General features: G+C 48.9%; 1 protein-coding gene across 2 annotated transcripts in view; it reads right to left on the bottom strand.

Annotated features, from left to right (window-relative positions):
• The window catches only part of pgr (progesterone receptor), a 47,876-nt gene that overhangs the window by 30,042 nt on the left and 972 nt on the right, over positions 1–16,862 (bottom strand). For both annotated transcript variants that reach the window (XR_006001008.2, XM_041876702.2), the window contains exons 2-3: positions 16,552–16,661; positions 2,649–2,765 (exon numbers count right to left, since the gene is read on the bottom strand). Coding sequence is in view for 1 of the 2 variants with exons in the window: in XM_041876702.2 (XP_041732636.2) it covers positions 2,649–2,765; positions 16,552–16,661 (227 nt within the window). In the remaining variant the exon portion in view is untranslated. The remainder of the gene's footprint in view (positions 1–2,648; positions 2,766–16,551; positions 16,662–16,862) is intronic.

Here is a 16,862-nt window from a genome sequence, read left to right as displayed (position 1 = left end):
TGGAACCCAGAGGTCAGGCTGACCGAGACCCCCAGACGTTCCATGAACGCCTTCCAGACTTTTGACGTGAACTGGGGACCCCGGTCAGACACTATGTCCTCTGGTACCCCGTAGTGCCGGAAGACGTGTGTAAACAGGGCCTCGGCAGTCTGCAGGGCCGTGGGGAGATCGGACAGAGGAAGGAGGCAGCAGTCCTTGGAAAAGCGGTCCACAACGACCAGGATGGTGGTGTTACCTTGAGAGAGGGGAAGATCAGTAAGGAAATAAATACTAAGATGAGACCATGGTCGTTGTGGAACTGGTAAAGGTTTTAACTTACCCACTGGGAGGTGCCTAGGTGCCTTACTCTGGGCGCACACTGAGCAGGAGGAAACATACACCCTCACGTCCTTAGCCAAGGTAGGCCAGCAGTACTTCTCGGTCAGGCAGCGCATTGTACGACCGATACCTGGGTGACCAGAGGAGGGGGACGTGTGTGCCCAGTAGATCAGACGGCCACGGAAAAGAGCAGGCGCGTACTGCAGACCAGCTGGACACTGAGGTGGAGATGGATCTGTGCGTAATGCCTGCTCTATATCCGCATCCATCGCCCATACTACAGGCGCCACAATGCAGGAGGCCGGGAGTATGGGGGTGTTGTCTCTGGGCCTCTCCTGTGTCGTACAGCCGTGACAGTGCGTCTGCCTTCACGTTCTTCGTACCCAGGATGTAAGACAGAGTAAAATCAAACCAGGTGAAGAATAGGGCCCACCTGGCCTGGCGAGGGTTCAGCCTCCTCGCTGCCCGGATGTACTCCAGGTTACGGTGGTCCGTCCAGACGAGGAAAGGGTGTTTCGCCCCCTCGAGCCAATGTCTCCACACTGTCAGAGCTCGGACAACAGCCAACAGCTCCCGATCACCAACGTCGTAGTTCTGCTCCGCTGGGCTGAGCTTCTTGGAGAAGAAGGCACAGGGGTGGAGCTTGGGTGGCGTGCCCGAGCGTTGATACAGGACTGCTCCCATCCCCACCTCGGACGCATCCACCTCCACTACGAACGGTAGTGATGGATCGGGGTGGGCCAGTACCGGGGCTGAGGTGAACAGAACCCTCAGGTTACTGAAGTTCCTGTCAGCCTCAGCAGACCAGAGGAGCCTGGATGGCCTACCCTTCAACAGAGATGTGATGGGAGCTGCGACCTTGCCAAAGCCCCGGATAAACCTCTGATAGTAGTTGGCAAAGCCAATAAAGCACTGCACCTCCTTTACCGTGGTTGGAGTCGGCCAATTACGCACGTATGAAATGCGGTCGCCCTCCATCTCCATGAGGTGGTAATGCGGTATCCGAGGAAGGAGACGGACTGTTGGAAAAACATACACTTCTCTGCCTTGGCATAAAGGTCATGTTCCAACAGTCGGGCCAGTACTTTGCGAACCAGGGACACATGCTCGGCGCGCGTAGCGGAATACACCAGGATGTCATCGATGTAGACCACTACACCGCGACCAAGCATGTCCAGAAACACCTCGTTCACAAAGGACTGGAAGACTGAGGGAGCATTCATCAAACCGTACGGCATCACCAGGTATTCATAATGCCCCGTGGTTGTGCTGAATGCTGTCTTCCACTCATCTCCCTCTCAGATACGCACCAGGTTGTACGCACTCCGGAGATCTAATTTAGTGAAGAAGCGCGCTCCATGCAATGACTCAACCACTGACGGAATGAGGGGGAGAGGATAACTAAATCTAATCGTCTCCTTGTTCAGTGGTCGATAATCAATGCACGGGCGCAGACCGCCATCTTTCTTCTTCACAAAAAATAAACTAGAGGAGGCGGGTGAAGTGGAGGGACGTATGTACCCCTGGCGCAGGGACTCGGTGACGTATGTCTCCATCGCTTCCGTCTCCGCCTGCGACAGGGGATACACATGACTCCAGGGAGGCATAGCGTCTACCCGGAGGTTTATTGCGCAATCCCCCGCCCGATGAGGTGGCAATTTAGTTGCTTTATTTTTGGAGAAAACCTGTGCCAGATAATGGAATTCTGGGGGAATGTGCACAGTGGAGGCACCGTCTTGACTTTCCACCGTGGATGCACCAACGGAAACACCCATACACCTACCCTGACACTCTCGCGACCACCCCGTGAGAACCCTCTGCGGCCATGAGAAAGTGGGGTTGTGGAGTGCTAGCCATGGAATACCTAACACCACAGGGAAACTCAATGATGGAAAAAGTGACCTGCTCACAATGCGTCTCCTGAGCAAGGAGGAGGGGCAGCCTCGGCTGAATTCGTGACAACTTTAAAAAGTCCTGCATTGCAGGAAAGTTCTCCTGCGACAGGGTGATCAAATTAAGATCCTACATGTGTAGTTCATTAAACATCCAAAAGGTAACATCCTAAGGGAAACAACATTTAAGATAGTACTGACAGGGTTTGATGGTTTTGTTCTTTTCCATGAAGCGTTTGGTCTCTGTGTGTGATCTGAAAGGACATTTGAACATTCTCCTTGACTGGAAATTATGATTTCATAGTGTGTGACTCCTGCTTAGGATGAGAGAGTGTTAATTCGTAACCCCTTTAATGTGATGTTCTCTATATGATTTCGTAGGAGGGCATTCATTAAGAAGAAAAGGACAGAGAGAGAGACAGGACCACATAAAGGTACCTCCTAGCATCATCCCAGCTTGGTAGCACTTCCTCAGGCGACACGCAGGGCAATTCTTTCTCCGTATCTTATCCACGATGCAGTCATTTCGACCGGCGCAGAGATAGTTATGATGTCCTGTTGAATAGAAGAACATAATGCAGTCAATGTGGTTTAGAGTGTGTTCTTATAATTACTTTTCAAAGACAATAATCTCAGAGAGAGGTGAAAATAAAGATTCTAAGACTGTCTGTAATATTGTCTAATGGAGATGGGTTCTCTACGACAAATAAACAGAGGGTTTCAGACTGGTAGTGACATGACCATGGTCAGACTGGTAGAGACATGACCATGGTCAGACTGGTAGAGACATGACCATGGTCAGACTGGTAGTGACATAACCATGGTCAGACTGGTAGAGACATGACCATGGTCAGACTGGTAGAGACATGACCATGGTCAGACTGGTAGAGACATGACCATGGTCAGACTGGTAGTGACATGACCATGGTCAGACTGGTAGAGACATGACCATGGTCAGACTGGTAGTGACATAACCATGGTCAGACTGGTAGAGACATGACCATGGTCAGACTGGTAGAGACATGACCATGGTCAGACTGGTAGAGACATGACCATGGTCAGACTGGTAGTGACATGACCATGGTCAGACTGGTAGTGACATAACCATGGTCAGACTGGTAGTGACATAACCATGGTCAGACTGGTAGTGACATAACCATGGTCAGACTGGTAGTGACATGACCATGGTCAGACTGGTAGTGACATGACCATGATCAGACTGGTAGAGACATGACCATGGTCAGACTGGTAGTGACATGAACATGGTCAGACTGGTAGAGACATGACCATGGTCAGACTGGTAGTGACATGACCATGGTCAGACTGGTAGTGACATAACCATGGTCAGACTGGTAGTGACATGACCATGGTCAGACTGGTAGAGACATGACCATGGTCAGACTGGTAGTGACATGACCATGGTCAGACTGGTAGAGACATGACCATGGTCAGACTGGTAGTGACATGACCATGGTCAGACTGGTAGTGACATAACCATGGTCAGACTGAGTGACATGACTATGATCAGACTGGTAGTGACATGACCATGGTCAGACTGAGTGACATGACCATGGTCAGACTGGTAGTGACATGACCATGGTCAGACTGGTAGTGACATGACCATGGTCAGACTGAGTGACATGACCATGGTCAGACTGGTAGTGACATGACCATGGTCAGACTGGTAGTGACATGACCATGGTTAGACTGGTAGTGACATGACCATGGTCAGACTGGTAGAGACATGACCATGGTCAGACTGGTAGAGACATGACCGTGGTCAGACTGGTAGTGACATAACCATGATCAGACTGAGTGACATGACCATGGTCAGACTGGTAGAGACATGACCATGGTTAGACTGGTAGTGACATGACCATGGTCAGACTGGTAGAGACATGACCATGGTCAGACTGGTAGTGACATGACCATGGTCAGACTGGTAGAGACATGACCATGGTCAGACTGGTAGTGACATGACCATGGTCAGACTGGTAGTGACATAACCATGGTCAGACTGAGTGACATGACTATGATCAGACTGGTAGTGACATGACCATGGTCAGACTGGTAGTGACATGACCATGGTCAGACTGGTAGTGACATAACCATGGTCAGACTGAGTGACATGACTATGATCAGACTGGTAGTGACATGACCATGGTCAGACTGAGTGACATGACCATGGTCAGACTGGTAGTGACATGACCATGGTCAGACTGGTAGTGACATGACCATGGTCAGACTGAGTGACATGACCATGGTCAGACTGGTAGTGACATGACCATGGTCAGACTGGTAGTGACATGACCATGGTTAGACTGGTAGTGACATGACCATGGTCAGACTGGTAGTGACATGACCATGGTCAGACTGGTAGTGACATGACCATGGTTAGACTGGTAGTGACATGACCATGGTCAGACTGAGTGACATGACCATGGTCAGACTGGTAGTGACATGACCATGGTCAGACTGGTAGAGACATGACCATGGTCAGACTGGTAGTGACATGACCATGGTCAGACTGGTAGTGACATGACCATGGTCAGACTGGTAGTGACATGACCATGGTCAGACTGAGTGACATGACCATGGTCAGACTGGTAGTGACATGACCATGGTCAGACTGGTAGTGACATGACCATGGTCAGACTGAGTGACATGACCATGGTCAGACTGGTAGTGACATGACCATGGTCAGACTGGTAGTGACATGACCATGGTTAGACTGGTAGTGACATGACCATGGTCAGACTGAGTGACATGACCATGGTCAGACTGGTAGTGACATGACCATGGTCAGACTGGTAGAGACATGACCATGGTCAGACTGGTAGTGACATGACCATGGTCAGACTGGTAGTGACATAACCATGATCAGACTGAGTGACATGACTATGATCAGACTGGTAGAGACATGACCATGGTCAGACTGGTAGTGACATGACCATGGTCAGACTGGTAGAGACATGACCATGGTCAGACTGAGTGACATGACTATGATCAGACTGGTAGAGACATGACCATGGTCAGACTGGTAGAGACATGACCATGGTCAGACTGAGTGACATGACTATGATCAGACTGGTAGTGACAAGACCATGGTCAGACTGGTAGAGACATGACCATGGTCAGACTGAGTGACATGACTATGATCAGACTGGTAGAGACATGACCATGGTCAGACTGGTAGAGACATGACCATGGTCAGACTGAGTGACATGACTATGATCAGACTGGTAGAGACATGACCATGGTCAGACTGGTAGTGACATGACCATGGTCAGACTGGTAGAGACATGACCATGGTCAGACTGGTAGTGACATGACCATGGTCAGACTGGTAGAGACATGACCATGATCAGACTGGTAGAGACATGACCATGGTCAGACTGGTAGAGACATGACCATGGTCAGACTGGTAGAGACATGACCATGGTCAGACTGAGTGACATGACCATGGTCAGACTGGTAGAGACATGACCATGGTCAGACTGGTAGAGACATGACCATGGTCAGACTGGTAGTGACATGACCATGGTCAGACTGGTAGAGACATGACCATGGTCAGACTGGTAGAGACATGACCATGGTCAGACTGGTAGAGACAAGACCATGGTCAGACTGAGTGACATGACCATGGTCAGACTGGTAATGACATGACCATGGTCAGACTGGTAGTGACATAACCATGGTCAGACTGGTAGTGACATAACCATGGTCAGACTGGTAGTGACGTAACCATGGTCAGACTGGTAGTGACATAACCATGGTCAGACTGGTAGAGACATGACCATGATCAGACTGGTAGTGACATGACCATGGTCAGACTGGTAGAGACATGACCATGGTCAGACTGGTAGTGACATGACCATGGTCAGACTGGTAGAGACATGACCATGGTCAGACTGGTAGTGACATGACCATGGTCAGACTGGTAGTGACATAACCATGGTCAGACTGGTAGTGACATGACCATGGTCAGACTGGTAGAGACATGACCATGGTCAGACTGGTAGAGACATGACCATGGTCAGACTGGTAGTGACATGACCATGGTCAGACTGGTAGAGACATGACCATGGTCAGACTGGTAGTGACATGACCATGGTCAGACTGGTAGAGACATGACCATGGTCAGACTGGTAGTGACATGACCATGGTCAGACTGGTAGTGACATAACCATGGTCAGACTGGTAGTGACATAACCATGGTCAGACTGGTAGTGACATGACCATGGTCAGACTGGTAGAGACATGACAATGGTCAGACTGGTAGTGACATAACCATGGTCAGACTGGTAGTGACATGACCATGGTCAGACTGGTAGAGACATGACCATGGTCAGACTGAGTGACATGACAATGGTCAGACTGGTAGTGACATAACCATGGTCAGACTGGTAGTGACATGACCATGGTCAGACTGGTAGAGACATGACCATGGTCAGACTGGTAGAGACATGACCATGGTCAGACTGGTAGTGACATGACCATGGTCAGACTGGTAGAGACATGACCATGATCAGACTGGTAGTGACATAACCATGGTCAGACTGGTAGTGACATGACCATGGTCAGACTGAGTGACATGACAATGGTCAGACTGGTAGTGACATAACCATGGTCAGACTGGTAGTGACATAACCATGGTCAGACTGGTAGTGACATGACCATGGTCAGACTGGTAGTGACATGACCATGGTCAGACTGGTAGAGACATGACCTTGGTCAGACTGGTAGTGACATAACCATGGTCAGACTGGTAGTGACATGACCATGGTCAGACTGAGTGACATGACAATGGTCAGACTGGTAGTGACATAACCATGGTCAGACTGGTAGTGACATGACCATGGTCAGACTGGTAGAGACATGACCATGGTCAGACTGAGTGACATGACAATGGTCAGACTGGTAGTGACATGACCATGGTCAGACTGAGTGACATAACCATGGTCAGACTGGTAGTGACATGACCATGGTCAGACTGGTAGAGACATGACCATGGTCAGACTGGTAGTGACATGACCATGGTCAGACTGGTAGTGACATGACCATGGTCAGACTGGTAGAGACATGACCATGGTCAGACTGGTAGTGACATGACCATGGTCAGACTGGTAGAGACATAACCATGGTCAGACTGGTAGTGACATAACCATGGTCAGACTGGTAGAGACATGACCATGGTCAGACTGGTAATGACATGACCATGGTCAGACTGGTAGTGACATAACCATGGTCAGACTGGTAATGACATGACCATGGTCAGACTGGTAGTGACATGACCATGGTCAGACTGAGTGACATAACCATGGTCAGACTGGTAGAGACATGACCATGGTCAGACTGGTAGAGACATGACCATGGTCAGACTGGTAGAGACATGACCATGGTCAGACTGGTAGTGACATGACCATGGTCAGACTGGTAGTGACATGACCATGGTCAGACTGGTAGTGACATAACCATGGTCAGACTGAGTGACATGACTATGATCAGACTGGTAGTGACATGACCATGGTCAGACTGAGTGACATGACCATGGTCAGACTGGTAGTGACATAACCATGGTCAGACTGAGAGACATGACCATGATCAGACTGGTAGAGACATGACCATGGTCAGACTGGTAGTGACATGACCATGGTCAGACTGGTAGAGACATGACCGTGGTCAGACTGGTAGTGACATGACCATGGTCAGACTGGTAGAGACATAACCATGGTCAGACTGGTAGTGACATGACCATGGTCAGACTGGTAGTGACATGACCATGGTCAGACTGGTAGAGACATAACCATGGTCAGACTGGTAGTGACATGACCATGGTCAGACTGGTAGAGACATAACCATGGTCAGACTGGTAGTGACATGACCATGGTCAGACTGGTAGAGACATGACCATGGTCAGACTGAGTGACATGACCATGGTCAGACTGGTAGAGACATGACCATGGTCAGACTGGTAGTGACATAACCATGGTCAGACTGGTAGTGACATGACCATGGTCAGACTGAGTGACATGACCATGGTCAGACTGGTAGAGACATGACCATGGTCAGACTGGTAGTGACATGACCATGGTCAGACTGGTAGTGACATGACCATGGTCAGACTGGTAGAGACATGACCATGGTCAGACTGGTAGTGACATGACCATGGTCAGACTGGTAGAGACATGACCATGGTCAGACTGGTAGTGACATGACCATGGTCAGACTGGTAGTGACATGACCATGGTCAGACTGGTAGAGACATGACCATGGTCAGACTGAGAGACATGACCATGGTTAGACTGGTAGTGACATGACCATGGTCAGACTGGTAGAGACATGACCATGATCAGACTGGTAGTGACATAACCATGGTCAGACTGGTAGTGACATGACCATGGTCAGACTGGTAGAGACATGACCATGGTCAGACTGAGAGACATGACCATGGTCAGACTGGTAGAGACATGACCATGGTCAGACTGAGTGACATGACCATGATCAGACTGGTAGTGACATGACCATGGTCAGACTGGTAGAGACAAGACCATGGTCAGACTGAGTGACATGACCATGGTCAGACTGGTAATGACATGACCATGGTCAGACTGGTAGTGACATGACCATGGTCAGACTGAGTGACATGACAATGGTCAGACTGGTAGTGACATGACCATGGTCAGACTGGTAGAGACATGACCATGGTCAGACTGAGTGACATGACCATGGTCAGACTGGTAGAGACATGACCATGGTCAGACTGGTAGTGACATGACCATGGTCAGACTGGTAGTGACATAACCATGGTCAGACTGGTAGTGACATGACCATGGTCAGACTGGTAGTGACATGACCATGGTCAGACTGGTAGAGACATAACCATGGTCAGACTGGTAGTGACATGACCATGGTCAGACTGGTAGTGACATGACCATGGTCAGACTGGTAGTGACATGACCATGGTCAGACTGGTAGTGACATGACCATGGTCAGACTGGTAGTGACATGACCATGGTCAGACTGGTAGTGACATGACCATGGTCAGACTGGTAGTGACATGACCATGGTCAGACTGGTAGTGACATGACCATGGTCAGACTGGTAGTGACATGACCATGGTCAGACTGGTAGAGACATGACCATGGTCAGACTGAGAGACATGACCATGATCAGACTGGTAGTGACATGACCATGGTCAGACTGGTAGTGACATTACCATGGTCAGACTGGTAGTGACATGACCATGGTCAGACTGGTAGTGACATGACCATGGTTAGACTGGTAGTGACATGACCATGGTCAGACTGGTAGAGACATGACCATGGTCAGACTGAGTGACAAGACCATGGTCAGACTGGTAGTGACATGACCATGTTCAGACTGGTAGTGACATGACCATGGTCAGACTGGTAGTGACATGACCATGGTCAGACTGGTAGTGACATGACCATGGTCAGACTGGTAGAGACATGACCGTGGTCAGACTGGTAGAGACATGACCATGGTCAGACTGGTAGTGACATGACCATGGTCAGACTGGTAGTGACATGACCATGGTCAGACTGGTAGAGACATGACCATGGTCAGACTGGTAGTGACATGACCATGGTCAGACTGGTAGTGACATAACCATGGTCAGACTGGTAGTGACATGACCATGGTCAGACTGGTAGTGACATAACCATGGTCAGACTGGTAGTGACATGACCATGGTCAGACTGGTAGTGACATAACCATGGTCAGACTGGTAGTGACATGACCATGGTCAGACTGGTAGAGACATGACCATGGTCAGACTGGTAGAGACATGACCATGGTCAGACTGGTAGAGACATAACCATGGTCAGACTGGTAGTGACATGACCATGGTCAGACTGGTAGAGACATGACCATGGTCAGACTGGTAGTGACATGACCATGGTCAGACTGGTAGTGACATGACCATGGTCAGACTGAGAGACATAACCATGGTCAGACTGGTAGAGACATAACCATGGTCAGACTGGTAGAGACATGACCATGGTCAGACTGAGTGACATGACCATGGTCAGACTGGTAGTGACATGACCATGGTTAGACTGGTAGTGACATGACCATGGTCAGACTGGTAGAGACATGACCATGGTCAGACTGGTAGAGACATGACCATGGTCAGACTGGTAGAGACATGACCATGGTCAGACTGAGTGACATGACCATGGTCAGACTGGTAGTGACATGACCATGGTCAGACTGGTAGTGACATGACCATGGTCAGAGTGGTAGTGACATGACCATGGTCAGACTGGTAGTGACATGACCATGGTCAGACTGGTAGTGACATGACCATGGTTAGACTGGTAGTGACATAACCATGGTCAGACTGGTAGTGAAATGACCATGGTTAGATTGGTAGTGACATGACCATGGTCAGACTGGTAGTGAAATGACCATGGTTAGACTGGTAGTGACATGACCATGGTCAGACTGGTAGAGACATGACCATGGTCAGACTGAGTGACATGACCATGGTCAGACTGGTAGAGACATGACCATGGTCAGACTGGTAGTGACATGACCATGGTTAGACTGGTAGTGACATAACCATGGTCAGACTGGTAGAGACATGACCATGGTCAGACTGGTAGAGACATGACCATGGTCAGACTGGTAGTGACATGACCATGGTCAGACTGGTAGTGACATGACCACGGTCAGACTGGTAGAGACATGACCATGGTCAGACTGGTAGAGACATGACCATGGTCAGACTGGTAGTGACATGACCATGGTCAGACTGAGTGACATGACCATGATCAGACTGGTAGAGACATGACCATGGTCAGACTGGTAGTGAAATGACCATGGTTAGACTGGTAGTGACATGACCATGGTCAGACTGGTAGTGAAATGACCATGGTTAGACTGGTAGTGACATGACCATGGTCAGACTGGTAGAGACATGACCATGGTCAGACTGGTAGTGACATGACCATGGTCAGACTGAGTGACATGACCATGATCAGACTGGTAGAGACATGACCATGGTCAGACTGGTAGTGACATGACCATGGTCAGACTGGTAGAAACATGACCATGGTCAGACTGGTAGAGACATGACCATGGTCAGACTGGTAGAGACATGACCATGGTCAGACTGGTAGTGACATGACCATGGTCAGACTGGTAGAGACATGACCATGGTCAGACTGGTAGAGACATGACCATGGTCAGACTGGTAGTGACATGACCATGGTCAGACTGAGTGACATGACCATGATCAGACTGGTAGAGACATGACCATGGTCAGACTGGTAGTGACATGACCATGGTCAGACTGGTAGAGACATGACCATGGTCAGACTGGTAGAGACATGACCATGGTCAGACTGAGTGACATGACTATGATCAGACTGGTAGTGACATGACCATGGTCAGACTGGTAGAGACATGACCATGGTCAGACTGGTAGTGACATGACCATGGTCAGACTGAGTGACATGACCATGATCAGACTGGTAGAGACATGACCATGGTCAGACTGGTAGTGACATAACCATGGTCAGACTGGTAGTGACATGACCATGGTCAGACTGGTAGAGACATGACCATGGTTAGACTGGTAGAGACATGACCATGGTCAGACTGGTAGTGACATGACCATGGTCAGACTGGTAGTGACATGACCATGGTCAGACTGAGTGACATGACTATGATCAGACTGGTAGTGACATGACCATGGTCAGACTGAGTGACATGACTATGATCAGACTGGTAGTGACATGACCATGGTCAGACTGGTAGAGACATGACCATGGTCAGACTGAGTGACATGACTATGATCAGACTGGTAGTGACATGACCATGGTCAGACTGGTAGAGACATGACCATGGTCAGACTGGTAGTGACATGACCATGGTCAGACTGAGTGACATGACCATGATCAGACTGGTAGAGACATGACCATGGTCAGACTGGTAGTGACATAACCATGGTCAGACTGGTAGTGACATGACCATGGTCAGACTGGTAGAGACATGACCATGGTCAGACTGGTAGAGACATGACCATGGTCAGACTGAGTGACATGACCATGATCAGACTGGTAGTGACATGACCATGGTCAGACTGGTAGAGAGAAGACCATGGTCAGACTGAGTGACATGACCATGGTCAGACTGGTAATGACATGACCATGGTCAGACTGGTAGTGACATAACCATGGTCAGACTGGTAGTGACATGACCATGGTCAGACTGGTAGAGACATGACCATGGTCAGACTGGTAGTGACATGACCATGGTCAGACTGGTAGAGACATGACCATGGTCAGACTGGTAGTGACATGACCATGGTCAGACTGGTAGTGACATAACCATGGTCAGACTGGTAGTGACATGACAATGGTCAGACTGGTAGTGACATGACCATGATCAGACTGGTAGTGACATGACCATGGTCAGACTGGTAGAGACATGACCATGGTCAGACTGGTAGAGACATGACCATGGTCAGACTGGTAGAGACATGACCATGGTCAGACTGGTAGAGACATGACCATGGTCAGACTGGTAGAGACATGACCATGGTCAGACTGAGTGACATGACCATGGTCAGACTGGTAGTGACATGACCATGGTCAGACTGGTAGTGACATGACCATGGTCAGACTGGTAGTGACATGACCATGGTCAGACTGGTAGTGACATGACCATGGTCAGACTGGTAGAGACATAACCATGGTCAGACTGGTAGTGACATGACCATGGTCAGACTGGTAGAGACATGACCATGGTCAGACTGGTAGAGACATGACCATGGTCAGACTGAGAGACATGACCATGGTCAGACTGGTAGAGACATAACCATGGTCAGACTGGTAGTGACATGACCATGGTCAGACTGGTAGAGACATGACCATGGTCAGACTGAGAGACATGACCATGATCAGACTGGTAGTGACATGACCATGGTCAGACTGGTAGTGACATGACCATGGTCAGACTGGTAGTGACATGACCATGGTCAGACTGGTAGTGACATGACCATGGTCAGACTGGTAGTGACATGACCATGGTCAGACTGGTAGAGACATAACCATGGTCAGACTGGTAGTGACATGACCATGGTCAGACTGGTAGTGACATGACCATGGTCAGACTGGTAGAGACATGACCATGGTCAGACTGGTAGTGACATGACCATGGTCAGACTGGTAGAGACATGACCATGGTCAGACTGGTAGAGACATGACCATGATCAGACTGGTAGTGACATGACCGTGGTCAGACTGGTAGTGACATGACCATGGTCAGACTGGTAGAGACATGACCATGATCAGACTGGTAGTGACATGACCATGGTCAGACTGAGTGACAAGACCATGGTCAGACTGAGAGACATAACCATGGTCAGACTGGTAGAGACATGACCATGGTCAGACTGGTAGAGACATGACCATGGTCAGACTGAGAGACATGACCATGGTCAGACTGGTAGTGACATAACCATGGTCAGACTGGTAGTGACATGACCATGGTCAGACTGGTAGTGACATGACCATGGTCAGACTGGTAGTGACATGACCATGGTCAGACTGGTAGTGACATGACCATGGTCAGACTGGTAGTGACATGACCATGGTCAGACTGGTAGAGACATGACCATGGTCAGACTGGTAGTGACATGACCATGGTCAGACTGGTAGTGACATAACCATGGTCAGACTGGTAGTGACATAACCATGGTCAGACTGGTAGTGACATAACCATGGTCAGACTGGTAGAGACATGACCATGGTCAGACTGGTAGTGACATGACCATGGTTAGACTGGTAGTGACATAACCATGGTCAGACTGGTAGTGACATAACCATGGTCAGACTGGTAGAAACATGACCATGGTCAGACTGGTAGTGACATGACCATGGTCAGACTGGTAGTGACATGACCATGGTCAGACTGGTAGTGACATAACCATGGTCAGACTGGTAGAGACATGACCATGGTCAGACTGGTAGTGACATGACCATGGTCAGACTGGTAGAGACATGACCATGGTCAGACTGGTAGAGACATGACCATGGTCAGACTGGTAGAGACATAACCATGGTCAGACTGGTAGAGACATGACCATGGTCAGACTGGTAGTGACATGACCATGGTCAGACTGGTAGTGACATGACCATGGTCAGACTGGTAGTGACATGACCATGGTTAGACTGGTAGTGACATAACCATGGTCAGACTGGTAGAGACATGACCATGGTCAGACTGGTAGAGACATGACCATGGTCAGACTGGTAGTGACATGACCATGGTCAGACTGGTAGAGACATGACCATGGTCAGACTGGTAGAGACATGACCATGGTCAGACTGGTAGTGACATGACCATGGTCAGACTGGTAGAGACATGACCATGGTCAGACTGAGTGACATGACCATGGTCAGACTGGTAGTGACATGACCATGGTCAGACTGGTAGAGACATGACCATGGTCAGACTGAGTGACATGACCATGGTCAGACTGGTAGAGACATGACCATGATCAGACTGGTAGAGACATGACCATGGTCAGACTGAGTGACATGACCATGGTCAGACTGGTAGAGACATGACCATGGTCAGACTGGTAGAGACATGACCATGATCAGACTGAGTGACATGACCATGGTCAGACTGGTAGTGACATGACCATGGTCAGACTGGTAGTGACATAACCATGGTCAGACTGGTAGAGACATGACCATGGTCAGACTGGTAGAGACATGACCATGGTCAGACTGGTAGTGACATGACCATGATCAGACTGGTAGTGACATGACCATGGTCAGACTGGTAGAGACATGACCATGATCAGACTGGTAGTGACATGACCATGGTCAGACTGAGTGACATGACCATGGTCAGACTGGTAGAGACATAACCATGGTCAGACTGAGTGACATGACCATGGTCAGACTGGTAGTGACATGACCATGGTCAGACTGGTAGTGACATAACCATGGTCAGACTGGTAGAGACATAACCATGGTCAGACTGGTAGTGACATGACCATGGTCAGACTGGTAGTGACATGACCATGGTCAGACTGGTAGTGACATGACCATGGTCAGACTGAGTGACATGACCATGGTCAGACTGGTAGAGACATGACCATGGTCAGACTGGTAGTGACATGACCATGGTCAGACTGGTAGAGACATGACCATGGTCAGACTGGTAGTGACATGACCATGGTCAGACTGGTAGAGACATGACCATGGTCAGACTGAGTGACATGACCATGGTCAGACTGGTAGAGACATAACCATGGTCAGACTGGTAGTGACATGACCATGGTCAGACTGGTAGAGACATGACCATGGTCAGACTGGTAGTGACATGACCATGCATGGTCAGACTGGTAGAGACATAACCATGGTCAGACTGGTAGTGACATGACCATGGTCAGACTGGTAGTGACATGACCATGGTCAGACTGGTAGAGACATGACCATGGTCAGACTGGTAGAGACATGACCATGGTCAGACTGGTAGTGACATGACCATGGTCAGACTGGTAGTGACATGACCATGGTCAGACTGGTAGAGACATGACCATGGTCAGACTGGTAGTGACATAACCATGGTCAGACTGGTAGTGACATAACCATGGTCAGACTGGTAGAGACATGACCATGGTCAGACTGGTAGAGACATGACCATGGTCAGACTGAGTGACATGACCATGGTCAGACTGGTAGAGACATGACCATGGTCAGACTGGTAGAGACATGACCATGGTCAGACTGGTAGAGACATGACCATGGTCAGACTGAGTGACATGACCATGGTCAGACTGGTAGAGACATGACCATGGTCAGACTGGTAGAGACATGACCATGGTCAGACTGGTAGAGACATGACCATGCATGGTCAGACTGGTAGTGACATGACCATGGTTAGACTGAGTGGCTCTAATAAATCTCCAAGATAACGAGACCAAAAACAAGTCAGAAAAACGGAACATTGTGAACACTGGTCAATGTGATACTGTGTGATACTGTCTGTGCTGTGCTTTAATTCTGTGCCAGTCATTTAAAAAGACATAACAATGGTACTTAGTAAAAAGTGTAACATTCTTTAGTGTCTGCTTTCAATGTCTGGGGATTAGGGTTCGAAAGGCCACAACAACCCTCAATATTTATCATTTTTACCACGCCTTTTTAATTTTCTTCCTGAAACATCATCATTTGCCTTTTCTCATCATAATTTGGCAGTATTCAACCAACAGTGGGTCAATGCAGCAGCAGTCCCGTCGAATCTCCATACCATATTACAAACTGTTACAATCCTCTCAGATGGTGTTGCTCACCTTCAACCGCTCTTTTAAAGAAGACTTTGCAGCTTCCACACGTGACGACCCCATAGTGACACCCTGAAGCCTCATCGCCACAGATCATACACAGCCTCTGGGGTGGAACACTGCAAAACCATTGAAGACACATACGAGACATTGGTTGTTTACACGGACAACATTGGCACACTGATATCACAGAGGAATAATTAAAAAAAAGCTCATTTTGGGCAATAAAAGTATGAAAACACTAATTTAAATTAACTGAAAGATGTGAAAGTGTTGAGACTTTTACAATGGTTATGTTCAACTATACATGAAATAATGCG

This window comes from Coregonus clupeaformis, chromosome 5 (assembly GCF_020615455.1).
Source record: "Coregonus clupeaformis isolate EN_2021a chromosome 5, ASM2061545v1, whole genome shotgun sequence".
Taxonomy (NCBI): domain Eukaryota; kingdom Metazoa; phylum Chordata; class Actinopteri; order Salmoniformes; family Salmonidae; genus Coregonus; species Coregonus clupeaformis.
Note: the sequence above shows the minus strand (reverse complement) of the source record. Positions and strands in the feature narration are given on the sequence as shown.